The sequence below is a fragment of the Acanthochromis polyacanthus genome, chromosome 5, assembly GCF_021347895.1.
Source record: "Acanthochromis polyacanthus isolate Apoly-LR-REF ecotype Palm Island chromosome 5, KAUST_Apoly_ChrSc, whole genome shotgun sequence".
NCBI classification, from domain to species: domain Eukaryota; kingdom Metazoa; phylum Chordata; class Actinopteri; family Pomacentridae; genus Acanthochromis; species Acanthochromis polyacanthus.
Genome location: NC_067117.1, coordinates 35,363,862 through 35,385,572, shown reverse-complemented (window position 1 = coordinate 35,385,572; position 21,711 = coordinate 35,363,862). Strand labels below are relative to the sequence as shown.

Here is a 21,711-nt window from a genome sequence, read left to right as displayed (position 1 = left end):
CTGAGTGGCTGAGTTAACTTCACAAGACCACAGGTTTTTCCATATACTGTAGCTACAGTCCCACACTCTGTTGTACCTTTCACAGTTGAACCCCTATGCTAATCCACCACTTGTTTATGCTACACACAGCTGCATTTGTATGCAAGTCCTTAAGCTCCTACACAGTACAACATTTTCCACAGAGAAACATGTACATGTCTTTTAGTGTTCATATTGCGGAGACATGAATCTGTTTACCCTGTCACAGTGTGAATAGTCTTCTTCCATTTGGGCACCAAAAACAAGCTGCCATATGATAAATCATTAAATACTAGAGAAAGGACTTGGTTTAAGGTTTGGGTTAGGTTAGGGTCTGTCAGAGTTAAGGTTAGGGTAAGTCTCTATTAACTGAAGGTAAGTCAGTGTAATGTCCTTGCATTGGTTTTTGATTGATTTCCTGAGAAAAGAAAAATATTTTATATTGTGAAAAAAAAAGTATTTCACTGGAGCAACTGTTTGATTTGTAATTTATGAAATGTTTCTATACATGAATCAAGTAAGAACAGCACAAGCAAGCTGACAACCTGGTTAACAAGATAGTCACAGTTTATGAATCAGGTACAGGTACAACTAACAGAAAGCAAGCTTATTTACACATGCAGTACATTATGAAAGCTGCCCGATGTAAAAAAAAAAAAAAAAAAAAAAAAGTTTTATACCAACAAGGACATAACGGCAGTCTTGGGAATGCTGAACCTGCTGTGTGATATGAAGTAGTTTCATGGCAGACCTGTTTTTTTTTTGTTTGTTTGTTTTGATATGGCATTCCCTAAGACAGCGGTAAAAGTTGGAAAATTTGCAAATGTTAAAAGAAAAACAACAAACAAAAAGCCTGTACAAAATATTTTTAAAAAACAACACAAAAATAGAAATGTTCTTTGCAACCTGATCCAATCAAATATTTAACAGAGGTTTAGTTGTTCAGTAGGCTAAAACTGAAAGCAATGAGGCAACTACATAGTTTTTAGCTGACACATTATAAAATGATTGGTGGTTTCATTCCTTAGTTAAACCAAAGACCCTGCTTGTTTCTTTTTTATTTCACTGTCTTGTATGTGAATTCTCTGTCAGCAGATCCTCTGGTTTCTATGAAGAATGCCAACAATGATGCCAAGCAAATATAGCAGTTTTTTTTTTTAGTAACTACAGTTTGACAGTTAAGCATGAGAAAAAGTAGCCAACTTCCACTAAATTCAAACTTGATGCATCTCTTTCATTCACTTTATGCAAATGCAGATGCATACAAACAAACAAAAAGAAAGCAATGAGTGTCAGCCCTTTTTATAACAATACAAAAGCTAGTCAACATTCAACTGCCTGGCTTCATTGGCTTCATTGCCCCACAGTTGTGGATAGAAATAACAGATCATTCTCTGATTCTTCTTTAGGGATCAACTGAAACATATCTGGCATTTTTGATGATTCTACAAAGATTGTTACAACCTGACTGAAGCTGGAACAGCTAACAAATCCCTGTCAGCCGGTCTCAGTCCCAAACAGCGTATATAGGCTCCACTTGACACCAGCAAAAGGCAAGTGTTCCCAAACTTTTCACATTACAGGCACTGTCATCATTGTCATCATATTGTCAGCATGGGCTTCATCATTGTTGTCATCATCTGGAGAACTGCAGGGGGAGGAGGGGAGGATGGGAGGAGGGCAGGAGGATGCATGTGACAGATGCATCTTGGATTCATCTCAGTGTTTTTGACACTGTGGAAGCAGAGAGGGGGAGAATGGGTAGTGGGTGCCTGGTAGAACAGGAGCTTGGAGGTCGAGGGTGTCATGATTCACATCTCCGTGTCAGCCACTGGGGTCTGGGTGGCAGAGTGTCCATTAGTGGTGGGGGTAGGGGTGGGGGTGGTCCCATTTTCTGGTGGAGACTCTCCATTGACGGTGGGCTTGTCAAGGGGCTCCTGGGGTAGGGGTGCCACAGACACCAGGGTATTGGCCTGGTTCTCCTCATCCACCTGGAAAGACTCAGCCTAAGGAGAACACAGAGCCAAGATTTTAGTTTAGAGCTCATATTGGATTGGGAGAAGTTTAACACAGACTAGATAGGTTTTTCATGTTTAAATATGACAGGCCAGCTAGCAAGAAAGTGCGTAATTGAAAATGGATTTGTTTTGGTGGGTGTTGTTTAAAAAATAAACAAATGCATTCTTTGTTAATGAGGTTTATGTGCTGCAGCTGTGTGTGCACTCAGTAGGGTGCTGGTAATTGTTTTACTGTCAGAACTTTAACAGGATGCAGGCACACTTGTTGGTTTACTGTGCTTTTAGCAGAAAAAACAGTTTGAACTCTTTGTTTGTGAAAGTGAGCAAAGTTTGGTGAGGTTGCCTCGTCTGTCAGCAAGGACTTTCTAGATGGTATTCGATGAACACGACTAACTGTATTTAATATACAGCACAATTCAACAAGCTGTCACTCTACACCATCTCATGGGTGTGTCAGCATATGTAAATGCTTTAAAAAATGATGTCATGAACTTTCATCGAAAAACTAAAGCCATGTGTGGCTTCTTGGCAAAGGGGTTCCAGTAGAAACAGCATAAAGGACCTAATGCTGCTTTATTAGACATACGAGCCAAGCATCTCCTCCCTTGAGTAGGGGATCGACTGGAGGATAACCACACATCTGACCGCAAATCCATGTGTAGGTTTTTGTCCTTCTTTTTTCTTTTAGCTCAAATAAACAGTCACTGTGTACAATTTCCTCAGTGACCTGGATCTGGAGGGGCCACAATACTTCAGGTTAGGGCAGTACAAGTGTTTGCCAGGTCTTTTCCAGATGAACTGTGTATTAAGTTAGCCAGGGTCTTGGTCAGTATACACTACCGTTCAAAAGTTTGGGGTCACCTAGGCAATTTCATGTTTTTCATAAAAACTCACACTTTTATTCATGTGCTAACATAATTGGACATGGGTTTTGTAATCATCAACTAGTCTTTCAACACCATAAGCTAGCACAGTGTACCATTAGAACACAGGAGTGATGGTTGCTGGAAATGTTCCTCTGTGCCCCTATGTAGATATTCCATGAAAAATCAGCCATTTTCAGCTAGAGTCATTTACACATTAACAATGTCTAGACTGTATTTCTGATTAGTGTTGTCTTCATTGAAGAGAATGCTTTTCTTTCAAAAATAATGACATCTGTAAGTGACCTCAAACCTTTAAATGGTAGTGTATGTTTGTCTAATATCTCACTTAATGAATGCCCTTAAAAAGAAACTTGTATGCTTTGCTGCTTCCTGACGTTTTTACAACCACAGATTTTTAGTTTGTTCGGCTTTAATGTAGTGATATCTCTAATCGACTCACCAGTCTGACTCCTTTGGAGTTCTTGCGATGCGTCTTGAAGTAATAACCAGCTACCAGCAGTGCAGCCAGCAACAGGCCAGTTAGCAGCAGGGAAACCAGCACCAACTTAGAGTTCCTGCCCCAGCGAGGAACGGCCTCCTTCACGTCAGTCTGATGGCAAAAATAAGAACAAAATCAAGTTTTTGTATGGTTTAAACCAAGCCAAATTTATATTTCTAAACTGACTGAAATGGACCTCCATGAAGAAATGCTGCATTGTGTTTTGAGTGTGTGAATGTTGTGTAGTTGTTTTGCCGACACAAGAAGACTTTCAATCTCCAGTCACTGTGGTCTCGCATATTGTAACTGAAAGCATGAGGGGAAAAGCAACCCCACCCAAAAATCGTTTGTTTATGGAAATGTACCTAAAGTATTGGCATGCTTCAAGGCATAGTCAAAATATTTAAAAAAAAAAATGACAGTAAGCAGACTACAGACAGAATAATGAAGAGTGACTGTGTCTGAAAACTGGTAAATAGCTAATAAGGTCACTCAGCATATGGTGGAATAGGGAGAGAAATGTAGGGGATGTTGAACGCAAAGAGACAGCTGGGTGTGACAGGCACACCCATAACCCGATATTGTTCCCTAGGTATTAGAAAAAATGTTTTGCAGCAGACAAGTGGTTTGTTTGCGGGCTTTTTGTTTGTCACACTGACTGTCAGCCTGACAGCTAGAAGCCTTTGAAAAAGTCTGCAAACTCTGGCAGTGTTTTTCTTCTCCCCAGTGTATTTTCCCATCAAACTTGATTGTGAGTCAACCAGAAAATTTAGCTGGCTGAGTCAATGCAACTTATAGGATGTCTGTTTTACAGATCCTTCATGGTGCATTGTGCGATTTCCAATGTTGACTCAGCATGGGCAGTTTGCAGAGTGGCAGTCATGCACCTAATTATGACTCCACTGTATCCAACTGAACTCAAGATATTCTGAAAAGCATGATTATAGGGATTAGATAGATACAGATGTGTAAATCTTTATGCAATATATTTTAAATGGCATTTTACCTTATCTTTAATGTTGTCGTTGTTGAACTTGTTGGCCATGCCTGCAACATCATCTGCAAGTAAATACAAAAGTTTGTTTTAATTATTTCAAGGTGCTACAGCAGTAAAAAAGGTCATCTAGCATGAAGCAAAGTAGCATTTTTTAAGGTTGGAACAATAGAAATGATATTAATGTGGGTTTGACAGGAACTAAAAATAAAATTAAAAAGCAATGTAATAAGAAGGCTGCTCATCAGAGGCTAAAATGCTGGATATAACCTGCAGGCATATGAGGTGTAGCACTGAGCTCTTTTATCATATTAATTACCTCAAAAATGCTACTGACCTTCAACATACTTCCCAGACACAAGGATTTCATCTGAGTTGTTCTCTTGGTAGATCTCAAGTTTACAGTCTTCACCACACAACTCCTGCAGAACACTTATAATCTTCACTTTTGTGTCTTCCTGCAAAGAGAAAGAATATATATATGTGTGTGTGTGTGTGTGTGTGTGTGTGTGTGTGTGTGTGTGTGTGTGTGTGTGTGTGTGTGTGTGTGTGTGTGTGTGTGTGTGTGAAAAAAGATCATTTCAGCAACTGAGCGGTTTAATTAAAATCCAAATTGCCTTCAGTATTGCCTAAATCTAATCCCTTTACCTTCAGTCGCTTCATCTTTCTTTTTCTTAATCCAATCATGGTTATCGCAGCCCTCCCTGCTACCTTTTCTCTCACGTCATCTGATCCAAACATCAGAAACTACCACACTCTAGGAGCTATATATATATATACAACCCGGTCTCACGGGGATTCGTGAAACTGTCACGTAAATTTTTGTTTCGGTTTCGTGCGCACCAACACGATTTCGTCATGTTTTTCGTGCCGCTCACCACGAAATGTTTTTCGTGTTGCTCACAACGAAACCCGCTGTGGTAATCACATCTGAAAGTGGTTTATACCGGCGGATTCATGACGATCTAAGCTGTCCATCGGCGTATACTGCTTGTGTGTTCGCGTTTGCGGCCATCGGACATTCTTTAAATTCCTATGCAAATTGGTAAGTGTACCACCGGGTTATGGTTAGGGTTATGGTTAGGTTATGGTTAGATTATGGTTAGGTTATGGTTAGGGTTATGGTTAGTGACGATGTCATGCAAAATATAGCGTTGGATTCGCCACGGTTTTACTTTAAAAATATAATATACCCATTCGTTTGAAATACGTTCTGAGTGGCACGAAAAGTCCGCCGTTTAAAATACATTGGTGTGTATTTCGTTGTGAGCGACACGAAAAACATGACGAAATCGTGTTGGTGCGCACGAAATCGAAACAAAAAATTACGTGACAGTTTCACGAATCCTCGTGAGATCGGGCTGATATATATATATATATATATATATATATATATATATATTTTATGGGTGTGTGTGTGTGTGTGTGCGTGCATGTGTGTAGTATATCATGTATGCCATTACTGAATTTACTATTTAAATAACAGAGGGATAAATGCCTCTGGACTGTTTGAGTCTTTGGTCTTGAGCAGTGCTGATTCCCTAATATGAAGCAGGGGTCATTTCAGGTCACCCATGTGAATATTAATTACACTACTGAACTTTCATCATTTCACACAGGCATTTGTAGCTGTTTAATTTACAGAATGCCTCTCGGATAAAGCAAAGTAATGTTCCTCAGAAAAGATAAAGGAAAGACGGTGTATTTAGTTGATTGTGTGCAAGAACCTGTGTGTTTAATTGGTTACAGCTGTTTGTGTGTTGTTTAAATGATACATCTACTGCTCAGGATTTATGAGAGCTGTGGTGACCTTCAATCTTGTGGGGCTCAGACCTCCACATAGAAGCTTCTGTAGACCTCAAAGATGTTACCCCGAAACACTGGAGAGTTTATGTTTCTAAACACACACACATGCACCCACACTGATGCTGCTGCTTCAGGCCTCTATATATTATACATTCTACAGCAGCTTTGAGCCCACCCATTGTGCTCCCCTCACACTGCAATCCATTCTCTGGGTTACATGCAACAGAAATCTCTTTGACTTTCCTTCCCATCTAAGAAGTAGACATCAATGGATGGACACAGTTTTTCTCTGGCTTCATTAATTTGCTACCCTCATTTAAGTTACTGTAGCTTAAACGAGGAGAGTTTCTTGATGAGTTCATGCTTAAGAAGCTGATAGGCCACTGGGAATGTTGAGCAAACCAAGTGTAGCAAACCCACTTCGTTTTGTGCTTGCTGTGTCTCAGTTTGTCCACCAGATGGCAGCTTGTTGTTTGTGAGTTAGCTTTAGAAAATGAAAGTTATAATATATAATAATAATAATGCTTTAAATCATGGGTCTCAAACTCGCGGGCCAACTGCAGCTTGTGGGATGATATTTTGTGGCCCTCTACTTGAGATCAAAGTTTAGCATTGGTGCGGCACGCCTGCTTTTCTCATATGCTTCCGTGTCGTTAGTAAGACAGCACTTTGAGAAAATGTCGAAGAACGGCGGCAAAATGCCACAAGCTGGATTCAAACTCACAACCGCTGTAACAAAGGCAGAGGCTCAACCTGTTGAGCTATTGGTACATGTGGGTAGAGGGGTCTGTGGGCCGCTATAGTACTAATTCTCCCGGGCCGAAATTTTGCCCCTGCACGCCTCTGGTCGGAGCTTCCACTTGGCACGAGCGCAAATTTAGCATCTGCACGTTTTTTTTAACCTCACGAAGGTGTGCTGCATGTCTGTGCAACTCTCGGCCGAGTGCGGATGGTGCGTTGAGGAGCGTCGGAATTTTCTATACAGCTGAAAATAACTGGGTTTACCACGGCTTACATGTGAAGAATTTGAATGTGTTGGAGACAAAATGACCCCTGACAAAAAGTGGGGGGGACACATCCCCACCGTCCCCCCATAAACTGACGCCTATGGTATAAGGCATCAGACATTGAGTGTATGTGTTTTGCAACCCCCCGAAGAGGCACAAGGTTAGTGTGTGTATGTGTTATGTTTATGATTGTAACGTTATAGATGATAAATATGTCGGAAAACTGTGCTAGCCGTTTGCTCACGTGTTAGCGAACTTATAGTGTTGCTAAGTTTGAGAGCGCACTGTGATTCATTATAGATGAGTTATGAGAATGAAGTGTGATTGCTTTATTTTTCTTTATTTTGTCAGTTCTCACGTTGGTTTATGGAATTACTTGTGGAAAGGCAATAAACTTGAAACCATCAGTCGAGTCTCTTACCATCTTTCGGAGGGTATGCTACACCAAGTAATTGACTGTTTTACTTGCTAGCAGTTGTTTTGTGAATGTGTGGAAATACGTTCAACTCCTGTTAAATGATATGGTTCTTTTTAAGATTCTTTGATTTCATCTCTGCCGCATCAAATCTGCAGAATCCCTTTAGAGCATCTTTCTCTATATTTCGCCTTAAAAATATTTTTATTCTAAATTAGATGTCAGCAGATATATAAGAAGCAGACAGAAGGTGATGTTCTCATAACTTACACAATTGGAGGTTGCCTTGAGTTTCAGATTGACAGCATTTTTGTCCTGGACAGCCTCTTTCTTCACACAGATGACATCTTCCTGTGCTGGCACTGGCTGAGAAGAAAAACCAAAGCACCTTACTTTACCTGGGACTTCCCCTTCTTACCATTCTCATGACTACTGTATGGCATCAGCCAAATTAGCAGAAATAAAAGGTTTGTGGCCACAGTCTTTAACGTGGTAAAGTACAGGATTTATGCCGTTCAGTAGACTTTTTATGCTGAATACCTGATTTGCACCTTCTATTAAATACATGTTCCTTTATTTTATGCATTTATTCCATTTAAAATTACTCACAGCAAGCTAAGGCAAGACAAAGCATGTGTTATAGTCATACAGCACATCTCAAAAACAAGACATTTCAAAGTGCTTTACATAAAACATAAAAGGCATCAAGAAAGGATGCCTTTTACAGGAAACTCAAGCCAATATAAACAGCACGTAAATAGAATTTAAAGGGGTAATCTAAAGCTGAAATAGAATAAATCAGATTATACAGGATATTAAAAGTTGTAGTGCAGTGCAAGGTATGAATAAATTGTTGCAAGTTTAACTAAATGTAATGTGAGGTGGAGCTGATCTTAAGTTTTCTAGGAGTTTTATTCCAGATATGTGAAGCCTGAAAACTAAATGCTGCTTCTCCAGTAAGAACATGGCTTTAGGTGTCTTCTTGGTCCTTAATGAAGCTGCAGATCAGTAAGGCATGTTGGTCCTAAAAGATTCAATGCTTTTTGAACCAGTAATAGAATTTTAAAGACAGGAAGGCACTATAAAAATCCCTTAACTGAAGTGATGTGGTCCACTGACGTGGTCTTAGTCAGGACTCTACCACCAGTGTCCTGAATCTTTCGGACTGACTTTTGTTCATGTTACCATTGAACAAAAGAGGCCTAAGAATGGAGCCTTGAGGAACTCCACATTATTTTTGTATGCTCAGATGTGTATTTAATTACGCAAAGTACTCTCTGTCCTTCAAATACCATTCTAATCAGTTTAGCACTGTACCAGAGAGTCCCACCAGGTTCTTCAGTCTGTCTAATAGTAAGTTGTAGTCATCTATGTCAAATGGCACACTGGAATCTAACAATAACAAAACTGAGACTTTGCCACTATCTGTTTTCAAGTAGATGTCATGCAGTGTCAGTGCTGTGGTGTGGTTTTAAATCTGTCTTAGAAACATTAAAAAGTGGCCTTTCAAAGATTTTGAAATGATTGACTTTCCATCATTTATTGGTTTTCTTGCGAGGAAATCCAAATATGTACCTACAGCACAGCATACTTTGATTATTAATGAATTTGTTTAACACTCTCAGAATAACAAAAAAAAAAAAAAAAAACAGAGTCTCGCTAGCACTGGAATTTAAATCAATAATTCACAACCCACAAATTTATATCCAGTTTTGGCTGTGAGCATAACATTTGCAAAGAAATGTGAAGATGTAAAGTAAATGAGACTTGTAGATTGGCAGTTCTCAGTGCAATGCAGCCTTATTTTCCTATGCAAAAACACTGATGGTCATTATTTGCAAATAGGGTCATGTCTCACTGTCATTTGAAAATCTGATGCACAAATTATTGTGTCTCAATATTCAGTAATGCTACTGGTATTAAACTAATCATATTAATATATAAATGTTGATGATAATCATCTATTTTATTGGTGACATTTTCTTGTTACGATTAAGTAACATGTTTCTCTCCACAGATATCACAATGTACCCTACAGTTAGCATATTTCAAAACAATATCCACATATTTATCCTGCTTCATAACAGACTGAGTAAAGTGACAGCCTTTTGTTACCTGTGGTGTGTCGGCAGGACCGTCGCCTCGAGAAGGAATCATTGCTGGGGTCTCTGGTTCCATGATTTCAGGTTTTTCAGTCTGTATGTTAACGTCAGTTCCCTCATCAGTTGCAGGCCCACCGTCCTCATTGTTTCCTGCTGCCTCTGTAGCTGTGGCTGCTGTAGTCTCTTCAGTAGGCTCTAGAGATTCCATAGTGGGGAAAACCAAGATTTGAACTTGTGGGTCCTCTGTCTCTGAAAAAGCAATTCAGCTTAGATGGTTAATTTGTTAGATACTAGGAGAAGCAAGTCAGATACTTTGCTGATAATTTATGCATTTTGAAGTTTGGTTTCACAGTTTTTGGGAAATCATCTGAGGTTACTAACAGTTCATTCTGAAAAGAAATGATGTTATTTCAGCAACAACTATGTAGCCTAGGGCCTTCGCTGCACTTTAACTGTACATATATTGTGGTACATATGCTAATAGGATTAACCTTACCATGCTTTTGCAACACAGTAGTGGATTTTTTTTCCTCATTTAGATTTTTGTCTCTTTTAAATGTTGATGTTACATCTCATGTTGTTTTTCACACATGAATTCCTGTGGTGGTAAGCATGTGATGTTTTTGGAAGCGTCTAGGCTGGACATTAATTCTATGAGTTATAGTTCATTCACTTAGAGCAAGTACTTTTAGAAGCACCCACGCAGATATTTGTTGGCATTTTTATTGACTTATTTTCCCTAAATTAGGAGGGAAATAGCGTTTCTTTCTAACATCAGTGACCCCATTATTCACATAGGTTAATCAATCTGTGAAGTAAACTTTTAACAATATTTTTTGTGAGTTAGTGTTTCTTACCTGGAGCTTTAGTCGTCACTGGAATCATGTCTCCTCGTACATATGCGTCTACAAGTGGCACTGTGACTGCAACAACTTCATCTTCCTGTGCCATGACTCCTGCTGTAAAATCAGAATACATCACTGTAAAGGATCCTTATTCACATAAATGTGATGACACATAGTATAATCAGTTAGAAATCTCTGTCACATACTTTTATAAATCATACAAAAAGTCACATTTACCAAAGTGGGCAATCTCTGATCACATTATTTCCTTTAAACAGAGGAAAAACGTCTATCAGCGAGTTCTACTTTATCTGGATAGAGTGCCTGCTGGCTGCTGTTATAGAGGGAAATTTCTCTAACTTTTAGATTCCAGCACCAGATTGCCAGGTGTCTCCTGCTGTTTCCTCAGATGATTGCCAGGTCTGTGGCATTTTGTTTCTGATATGTTCTAATAAATACAGGCTGTACAGTGGCTTGACGGTTAGCACTTTCGTCTTGCTGCTAGAAGGTCTCCGGTTTGCGTCCCGGCATTCCTAGGATCTTTCTGCATGGAGTTTGCATGTTCTCCCTGTGCACTAAGTGTATTTTCTCAGGGTTCTCCGGCTTCCTCCCACAGTCCAAAAACATGCTGAGGTTGATGTATAATTGTAAATTGTCCGTAGGTGTGAACGTGAGTGTGATTGTTTGTCTCTATGTGTGGCCCTGCAATTGACTCTTGACCTGTCCACGTGTCCCCTGCCTTTGCCCTGAGACAGCTGGGATAGACTCCTGCCCCCTGCGACCCTAATGAGGATTAAGCAGTGTATAATGCATGGATGGATCTTGCCTCATGCTTCTCTTAAATTCAGCTATGTAGAGAAGGCTTGAGGACTTACCTTACATTAACGCAATGTATTTATGCAGCTAACGTAATAAAGTTGATAGTAATGAAGCCGTTACTGAAATTCCAATGTGAAGTAGTAGCTTTCTGTATTGCTTGGATCGTCTGCAGTTTTCAACAGTGTGCTATCTTAATGTTAGTTATCATCTTAATGCATGAACTCTTCCATGAGGCCTCCTCAGTGTGCAGGCAGTATGACTCCTTTGTGTCCCTAGAGGCCTCTGCAGTGATGGAAGATTGGGTAATGGATCTTATTGCAGTAGATAACTGAAGTGCTCAGATCCATGGATCATGTCATGAAGTCATTTACTTTGAAATGCAATCTTTCTCACTCTGAGGCTTTAACAAAAGATCCTGTGGTCACGGAGAGTCACTCTGAGTTAGGTAAAAATATGATACACAAAATGCGTTTCTGAAATATATTAAAGTGAGAGGAAATATTTTTCCATCAGCTCTGTGAAACTGCTGAATGCCCGGATTAAATGTACTACTGAAAGGTGCCAGGTAATGATGCCATTGAAAACATAACTTTTTCCAAATTTTGGAGTTATATAATAGGTCATCACACCATTGTTCATTTTTAGGGGGCCGTATGACTGTAGGATAAAAATCCTTGATAATTTTTAACATCAACTCAAACACTTGATCGGATATTTACTGTGAGGTTTCTTTCAGCTGTGCATTATATGTAGAAATGTGGATGATTTCTTTTCTGATTTATAAAATATGATTTCACACTCTACAGTCTCTAACTTAATGAGCCTGAGGACTTTGTTGCTCTAATTTGTTAAGGTAAAATTGCAAAAGTATGATCCAGAAAGGCAAAGCAGAATACCCGGCATTCATTCCTTTCACCCAGATCTCCTCTCTGTCTGACAACAACAGCATTACCTCACTCTTGAAACATTCCCATAATGCCTTGCCTCTGCAGATCTCATTACTTCTACCCTCTCTTGCTATATTATTCCCTTCCCAGTACCTAGATTAAGTTTGTGATTGATTTCAGGCTTTTAAATGCTGTGTACTACCCCCTGAGCTAAATTTCTGCCACTCATGCCCTTTTTCACTTTAAGAATGTATTTAACTGTTTGCACAAATGTGACTGTGACACATTAGTACAAAAATATACTATTACATTTGTGAACATTTAAATATTGTTTTGCTATATATTGCATGTAACAGATAAAACTGAGCATATTGTGTGATTTTAAACTGGTTGACTTTTGACATTTTTGTTAGACTTCTTCTGATCTGTGTGTTTCATTTCAGAGTAGTAACTAGTTCTAAGCTGGTGTTTTAGGCAGCAAAGTTAGACTGCATCCTGTAAATACATTTTGTCACTGTCATTACTCCACCAAGGACAAGCGGAGTTCTGTGATGATCGGCGTACATTTGTCTGTCTGTTTGTCTATTAGTGCATTTTTGAGTAATGTTGCTAACAGATTTGGATGAAATTTGCAGGAAAGGTCAGAAATGACACAAATCATGATCAGGCTTATAGTCTGGATCCACAGATTTATTATGGATTTCAGTATCATTGCAAGATAGGGGCATGGCATCATTGTAACTATGACTACAAGTGAACACTATGTCAGCTGCCTGCTGGCGATCATATGATTGTGATCCTACAACAAATCCACCACTGCAGACTTTTCGGGGTTTATCTGTCAGAAATGATAGAAGGAACAATTGTTAAATTGTGGGGCTGTTTCCGAGTTCCCCCAATTCCTGCTTTCTGCTACATATTTAGGTCACACAATTTGGTATCTGTACATAACATACACATGTATAACATTTGCCTGTGCTCAGCGCAAGGTCATTTTGTTTGTGGGTACATCTATATTAAATGGCCACATTCTATGGTGCCGAGATTTCTGACATGAATTTCTTCAAGATATCAGTCGTCAGAAATGATACAATGACTGAGCAGCCTTGGCGGAGTACTGCACTCTCTGAGTGCTTTTCTTAGTAATGATGTTTTATCCTCCAGTGCAGAACATTATTACAATTCGGTTTTGTTGTATTTTTGTATTACTACCACATACTCCTTGCTGTTTGTCAAAAATGTAATCATCCCAAACGAGCTGTGACAAACCAATGAAGTGTTTCTAAGGATCTTGGTAAAATGTTCAAACTAAAAAAAAATTTGATATTTTGTGCAATTTTAACGAAAAAAAAATATTTAATTGGATTGAGAGCTATTGCGTATTTAGCTTTGGAACTTAATTCTGCTCTACCTTATGGATTGTTACATCCTACTGTGTCCTCATGTACGTGCAGAGAACATACATTGACACAGTGGTGGCGCAGTGACACATGCCCACCGACTTCCTTCGATAAATCATTGTGACAGACAGGTGCCACTAGTACAGAGCAAACGCTGTGCGTGCTGAGCAAGCAGGTGGGGCTATAATCTCCAAGGAGGTGCTCTGGCATGTTTAGTGTTCGCAACCATCCAATGCAGCTGTCATACTGTATCTCTCCTACACTTTGTCACTGTTTAAATAGAAGCAGAAAACACATCAGAGATTCTGGACAGATTTGGAGCTTCTGTCCTTGTGGCAAATCTACAATAAAGCCGGTCTTCAAGTCTTCAGGTTTCACTATGGAGCAGGAACCTTGCCAAATTTAGTGTTTCATCTTACTATACTTGGTGTCTCTAGTTTCGATTCAGTTTAATCAATTCAAATTGTCTCGAGGCTTTACAGAACCCATGTGCCTGAACCCCCAAGGCGACAGTGGCAAGATAAAACTCCCTTTTAACAATCAAAAACCTTTAGCAGAACCCAGCTCATTTAGGGGCACCTATCTGCCACTGGCTGGTTTCCTACTAGGAGTTTGTGGGTGTGGACCAGAAAGAGTTCAGGGCCTTCCTCCCTTTACAAAATGTGTCTTTTAGACCTTTTTCCTAACTTGAAGTCTTCAGCTGCCAACCCTCCTCCATGTCTGGGTGGTCTGTCTGTTTATTTTACCAGAAAGTATGAGGCTCAGAATGGGTGAGACGGTCAGGCATAAATTGTGTTTTCTCATACAGAAGTGACACACAGGAGTGCCATGGTGCCGAAGCTGAAACGCATTGTTTCAGCTCTGTGATCACCTTCTGTCACCGGGTGAGTTGTCGCGGACTCGAAGGTAGAAGTCTGTCCCTGTGTTGTGAAATATAAAAGTCTAAAGATTTACACTGTGGCTGATATGTTTGAGGTTTGGACCATCTCTAGTGGCTTGTTGTAGAGATCTTGTGGTGAATGACTGGAAATTAATTTGCATCTCTTTTATAACCATGTCTAAATTGGCAGTGTTTAAACACAATGTTTGAGTTTTCTGGATTAAAGGGTCTTTCAAATCCACACTGTACATATCAACTGTGTTTTACTAGACTTGTGCTAATGATGCCATAGCACCTCAAGCTAACTTGTAAAACTGTAATGCCAAATTTTCAGAAAACAAAACAAGCTTGTTTAGCTTTAGGCACAATAACACAAGGTCTCTTATTCTTCTCTCTTTTGCAACACTGCCAGCACAGCCAGCAAACTCTGACCAGCCATCACTCATTACACACAAACAAACTTTCCCGACAGACCAGAAACCAGATGGAATGAAACCTTTGCATATAATTGCCTCTTATGATCAACATTTACCAAAGCAGTAGGATTTGTGTGACTGCCTTTTACTTTATTGTTTTGACTGTATACCTAAAAGCTTCTCAAATAGATCTGATTTTAGGTACACACTGATTTTTTGTAAGGATTGTTACCAAATGACCAAAAATGCCATCTGTTTTGCTAGTATTGTTTTACTGTGTAGAGGGAAGAGGGACTGCAATTGGCAGTTTCTGTTATTTTGAGGTTGGATTTTAGCCTTGACCTTAGTGCCGTAATTAATACATCGCTGTCTCCGGTGTTTTCTGCAGCTGCGCTCCCTACGTGAGGTCAGCATGCTTCCTAACAGCGTGACCTCTGAACCCATCACCACCTCACTTCTCTCTGCTTTTCACACTCCCACTTAACAATGGCTTCAGCTCTGAAGATTATACTGCTCCTCTAACAAACACATGTGGTACATCTGTGATATTCACAACCATTAAGCCTCACGTCACCACACAGAGTTGTCTTTCATTCCTTCTTTTTGCGTAATGTTTAAAACAGCCAAGATATCAGTCATCAGTTGTGTGTCTTGCTATCATTGTACAAACATGACAAATTGAACCGAGCTAATCAGCCCAGACTCCACATGTTATTCAGCGTAGGCCCTGACTTCTATGCGCTCTTGAAGATTTTCCCACTAGATTCCTCTGAATGACGGCTGCGGTCTGGATTTGCTCCACCCCGCACCCCCCATCTCTTGGGACTCTGGATGGAGGAATGTGGCAGGCGTTGGAAGAAGACAAGCCTTCAGCTCCACGCCCTGCTCTCTCCTAACCCTCTGTCTCCTTCACCCTCTCTCAGTCACGCACAGCTAATCCCAGGCCTCCATTGAGGTAAGATTTAGACTTCAGCCTTCACACCTCGTACTTTTAGCCTAAAGCAACATGCCTAGATATGTATTATAGCAGTTACTTTGTCTTCCACTAACTTAGAAAGCTTTTCCTATCTTCAGTCTCTTAAGATTGCTTCATGGTGTATATGTTGGCTAAACATGGACAAGTTCCACGTATAACTCTAACTATAATTTACACTTCTTGTGCCTCTCACATTAACCTGATAACTAGAGCAGTGGCGTACTTCACAATTAGATTTGTTTCTCTAATGGACAAAGGGGTTTCCATTTAAATTAGCAAAATGCACCTATTCATCCGTAACCACTGCACATGTTCAGTGTGCACCCTCTCTGGTATGTGTGCATAAATGAAGCATGAGCCAGTTGTTGGATGTTTTCAATGAGTAGACACTCCTGTGGCTTTGGCCTCCAGTCCCTGCCTGGCTTCCAGAAAGTCCCATGCTACATGTTGAGGAGGGACAAAGTCTGAAAATATGGCATTATGTCCCTGGGGGCCCCTGGTCTCTCCCTGCTTCTGTTGAAGAAAACCCTGTTCTGTGTAATGGGGCACAGTGAGGTGATAATGGTCTACACACATTAGTGGACCACCGTGTCAAAGTCCCAGTGATTGAGGTTCCACTACCACCCTTACTGCCACAGGCAACATGGGTTGGTTGCTCTGTTAGGTAGCTTTTGTGCAGGGAATCACAATGCTAATAAAGCTACCAGCTTTGAGCATGACCAAAAGTCATTATCTGCGTGTTCTGAAGCTACATGGTACATTTCCTAACTAGTCCAAGTCCATGAGAGTCTGTCGAGCCAGGACAGCTTCTGTAAACTTTTAGAAATATCGCTTCCTTTTTTCCATCAGGGTGAAGGTTTATATCCTTGAAATGTTCTCTTTGTATCTGTTTGCAGATGGAAATACCTTCCACAGTGGTAACTGAGCAGAGACTGTGGAAAGAAGCAGCAGAGATGTATCCCTTTACGCCCGATAGTCTGGGACTCACGTGTTCGTTGATCGACGTTGCAATATAAGATCAGTCACAAAAGCATTATGTTTTTAAAGTCATAATTAAGTATGACCTAGTAATTGTAATAACTGAAAGTGAATAATTGTTGTTTGTGAACATAGTTGCACAGTGTGTACAATTATTTCACCATTACCGAATAATATTAAATAAAAAATAAATTTATTAGGAAAAAGGCTTTTTTTGCTACAATTTTGTGAAATTTTCCTTCTGCTGTTGCTGATGGACGTGCTTCAAATTTTCAAAATACATCTTTAGAGGCTGTCTGGCATCTTAATTTTGGTCCCAGATCACTCCTTTGTCACCCAAACTCTGCTTCCTTCTCTCATTCTAACACGGATCTTCAAAGTATAATAGAAAGGTGAGATGAAAGTGTGATCACTCTATAAGAAACACAATATTATAATTGAGCTTACTTTGTTCCAGTGTTGCTCAAGCAGTTAATCTGAAGCTGAGATGTTGAAATTATCTAAATATACTGCCAAAATTATAGAGCTCAACAAAATGTTGTTCAATACCTCTGTTTCAACACAGAATTCCACCGTAACGCAAACATCATACCTTCAGAGTTTTGTAATCTCAAAATGAGTGTTTTCAAGATTTAATAACCTCCTGCTCTTCAAGACTCTGAATTTGTTGAGAGCATGCTGAGGAATGTGACATCAGAGTGCAGTCCTGTAGGGTTAAACATGCTCTGCAACTCTACCCTCTTTGAAACAACAGTCTGCCGACCCCACTATCTTGACCCCCTGCTGTGCACCCTCAGTACCCCCTCCCCGGTCATTCCTGTCACAGCGATTAATAGCAGAACCCTGGCCATTCTTCTCTCGTGGCAGAAAAGCGACTGGATCTTACGGTTTCAATCAGGCCAGTGAAGCAGCATTTGTTTCTCCCAGTGCTGCCCAGCTGCAGCGCTGGCCCAGCCCAACCCTGGGGCCACTGCAGCTCCTTATCGAGAGCATGGTGCCTGTTTCTGGGGACCACAATCAGGAAACATGACATCTGCTTTCAATTGTGAGCATTATATCACTCCCCCACCCCTCCCCAACTCACACACTCACAATTGCCTGCTAAAGTTTCACTGCCTTGCGCATTACCTTGAATGAGCCTATCTGATTTGAGTATGTGCAGGTACTATGCAGGACTGTTGGGGATCTTGTTGCAGAGAGGCATCAATGGCCCAGAGGTTCTACACTTATTCTGTCCACAAAGAATTTCGATACCTGTCAGAAATCTTCTAGCGTAATTACTTGCACACACATCCTTGGGTGGTATTGAAAAACAGGCATAGGAGACATTGAACCAGACTGCACTTGGTTGATGTTTAAAGATTTGCTCTCTGTTTCTGAAACATTGATTACTTGCATTCAAAGATTTTTTTTACCGTATGTGTCTGATATTCAAGGACTTGCTTCTCTTTTCTTTTCATAAGTCTTATTTATAGAGGTGCATACCAGCAACCTTGGGATTGTTTGATAAAGTAACTTATTTGGCAATACCATATAAATGCTATGTGAATACCCTTAAACAAGCACAGAGGCTGGAAAAAGTTCAAACGCAAAGCCTCTGAGAGCTGAATGGAAAAGCAGCCTTCTCTTATTAGGAGAGGATGAAAAGCACTATTCCAAGCGAATGAGTATCTTGTGTGTGTGTGTGTGTGTGTGTGTGTGTGTGTGTGTGTGTGTGTGTGTGTGTGTGTGTGTGTGTGTGTGTGTGTGTGTGTGTGTGTACACCCAGATGTCTACTTGCCACCATTGGCTCACTTGACACTGGGATTTGACTTGGCACATTCTGTGCTTCTTTCTTCATGAGAGGAAGGAGCACTCTGTTGTTGACATTGTTTCTATGATTCTTTGCTGCATCTGTTACTTCAATGTATGCTACACAAACAATGATTTCCATAATTACATGCTCTGGGGTTGGCAGTGAGGTTGGGCAGGGTTCATTGCTTAACTGGAGAGCCTCCTCAAACCACTTTACAGCGCAGGCAGAGCTGAAACTCTATTTTGAAAATTGTTTTTAAGTACAGTTCACAGATATTTAAGCTGAAATTTCCAAAACAACTATTTCAATCATACAAGTGACAACAAAGTAAGTCTAAGTGTCTTTCATTACCTGTAAAGTGCTTCATCTCATCCCTCTCACTACTTTTGCAAAGAAGTCTGCTAAACAGTTAATTAAGGAGTTTCCCTCGATGTTTCTAATCATCATCCGTTCAGTCTTTGCTAGCACAACATCCCTACAGGTTGTCTAGGTAATTGTTACACTCATGCACATTTGCGTGTCTATTCTCTTCTCATCAGAGTAAAGTTGTATGTTAAAACCACCTTTCTTATGCTTACATAACTTTACCCTGTTCCCATCTCTTGGGTTGGCAAGACAATTGAGCAGCAAGGATTTTTTTTTTTAAATCAAACTAAAGAGACAGATGCTTTATCATGTAGTTGAAATGTGGTCAATCTTAAATCTTTTCTTTTTCTTCAGTGTTTTCCATCTGTAGAATACGTGCTATATGCTCCATTCTTATTCATTTTTTGCCCCACATTTTGTCCAGATGCATTGTGTCACATGTTTTGAGTTGCTTTGAGGTAGCAGAGCACATCAAGAGACAGTATTTTTTCTTCAAGAGCCGAATAAAAGTTTATCTGCCTCTGGTTCAGGATCTATATGCTGAAATGAAATCAGCGCAGTTTTATTTTCCAAAACAGATGTAGCTGCCTCTCACTCCCGATGATCTCATTCCCATAAGCTACATCCCATGAACAAGACAGGAGGTTTGAATTAAGTAACACAGTGTGTGATTCATTCGCAGCCACAACACAGAGCAGTGCACATGAGAGTATAGCTGTTCATTCTCTGCTCCATTTTTCTGACATCTTGGACTTGGTTTGTGCTACTATTGGATGTTGAACGAACTCATCTGTCTAAAAAAGTACGGTATACATATTTTTTCTCCATGTGATCCTTGTTTTTAATTTTTTCCTGCCACTGCAGCCAATTTGTAGGGTAAAACTGGAATAGTGTCAAATTTAGCTTGATCTATATCTTTAAGCGAAAACAAGTACTTTAGCAGTTTCATTACATTTGGAGACACTTGTACGGGTTTCATTGCCTTATTTGGTTTCGATTTTAAGCAGTGCTCAACCGTATCTGATTTGACTTGGTCTTGGCTTGAGCTAAAGGCTACTGATTTTTACATCCCTGAGTTAAGCATAAGACACAAATAACCAAAATTTGAATTTACTTTAACCCATTGATTGGTTAAGAATGACCACGTTCAGTGAAGATGTTAAAGCTTTCATTGTTTTATTATAGACAATAAATGAGGTCTTTGTTTCCAGAATTCCTTATACTGGTCATTATAAACAGCCAGCCATATGAGCCACATGTCATTTTTATGCATAGTTAAACATCATCAGATATCCCTGATGCCTCGCTGAATCTCTTACTACATCAGGGCAGCCACATTTGAAGTGCACATTAACAACCAAACTCCACACCCACTGGCCTCACATTACAACCAGCTAAATATAAATAGACACATTTCTGAGTCCTTGAAGATCGTAGGAATCAGGTCGATGAAATAGCAAACATAGCCTCAGAGGAAGGTTCACAACAAGTTCAAACTGAATAGTAAAGTGTAACACGAAAATCAATGAGATAATACTAAAATTACAACTGTTTTGAAAAATCTGCTAATTCAGAAGTTCAGAAGAAAGATTTTTACTTGAAATCATCATTTAAGACTTCGATGTGCCTCTACCCAGTTGAAAAACAGTGTCTTTAAAATGATCCCTTTGTTTGCCAACATACACAGCAAAGTAATGTTTTTCTACCAGCATCTTGGTAAAACATCTTAATTAAACCCTTTCAAAATGTATACATTTTTTTGCTCTGGATTTGTTTTCAGTACGGAGATAGTATGTTAGCATTCCAGGGAGTGAAAAGGTTGTAGGGTTAAAACCTGGATTCAACTCAAAGACCATTCAAACAAACACTGCTCCACCCCAGCCCCACCCCTCCCCGGCCCTCCCTGTCCCTGTAGATGGACATACGATCCCTGAGAATTAACCTTCTTTGCTTTTAAGTATTCTACTTACCACTGAAGAGTGAGGCGATGAGAAGCAATGCAAAAGCCAACATTTTGTAGGGCCTGTGTGTGCTCTGTGCAGATGATGCTGCCATTCTTGTCCTGAGCACGCACACGTCCAACGGGTCTGAGTGAAAAAGAAAAGGGCAAAGCTGGTCGAGCTACAGCAGTTTAGGGTTTCCTCTTACCCAGAGCGGGACAGGGTGAATAAAGCACTGCTTGTGTTCTGTCAGTTTTTATATAGCCACCCCCCTCCCTCCCTTACTAAGGCCCAGCCCTACACCCCATCTTCCACTGGTTACTTTAACCCTTCCTCTGTGTCCCCATCCCTTAGAAGAAGAAACAAGGCAGATGGAGGGGAGGAGGGGATAATGGGGTCTTGATAGGATGTTGTGTAGTTTTTTATAAGACATTCTATAGATACCTCAGATATGTAATTTGGGGGGAAAAACTGTTTTTTTTTCAATGAAGATAGCATTAAATTAATCAGGAATACAGTCTAGACATTGTTAATGTGGTAAATGACTATTCTAGCTGGAAATGGCTGATTTTTAATGGAATATCTCCATGGAGGTACAGAGGAACATTTCCAGCAACCATCACACCTGTGTTCTCATGCCACACTGTGTTAGCTAATGATGTTGAAAGGCTAATTGATGATTAG

The 21,711-nt window shown here is 40.0% G+C and overlaps 1 protein-coding gene across 2 annotated transcripts; it reads right to left on the bottom strand.

The window, feature by feature from the left end:
* Window positions 1-489: 489 nt before the first annotated feature.
* On the bottom strand, window positions 490-21,299 carry si:ch211-286o17.1 (hematopoietic progenitor cell antigen CD34). 2 transcript variants are annotated; one of them, XM_022191170.2, is made up of 8 exons: window positions 21,058-21,299; window positions 10,583-10,684; window positions 9,739-9,974; window positions 7,894-7,989; window positions 4,733-4,853; window positions 4,408-4,460; window positions 3,363-3,512; window positions 490-2,024 (listed from the first exon to the last, which is right to left on the bottom strand). In XM_022191170.2, the coding sequence occupies exons 1-8, from the start codon at window positions 21,140-21,142 to the stop codon at window positions 1,830-1,832; spliced, it is 1,038 nt and encodes a 345-aa protein (XP_022046862.1). In that variant the 5' UTR covers window positions 21,143-21,299; the 3' UTR covers window positions 490-1,829. The 2 variants fall into 2 exon arrangements, with proteins under 2 accessions (XP_022046862.1, XP_022046863.1); XM_022191171.2 differs by having other exon boundaries at window positions 9,739-9,920; window positions 21,058-21,298.
* Between the last annotated feature and the right edge of the window lie 412 nt (window positions 21,300-21,711).

Excerpts from the sequence above, each read along its gene's own strand:
- si:ch211-286o17.1 (XM_022191170.2), bottom strand. The coding sequence starts at position 21,142 with ATGGCAGCATCATCTGCACAGAGCACACACAGGCCCTACAAAATGTTG. Across the intron at positions 4,461-4,732 it reads GTCTGGGAAGTATGTTGAAG|ATGATGTTGCAGGCATGGCC; the intron begins GTCAGTAGCATT and ends ATTTACTTGCAG. Across the intron at positions 3,513-4,407 it reads ACGACAACATTAAAGATAAG|ACTGACGTGAAGGAGGCCGT; the intron begins GTAAAATGCCAT and ends TTTTGCCATCAG.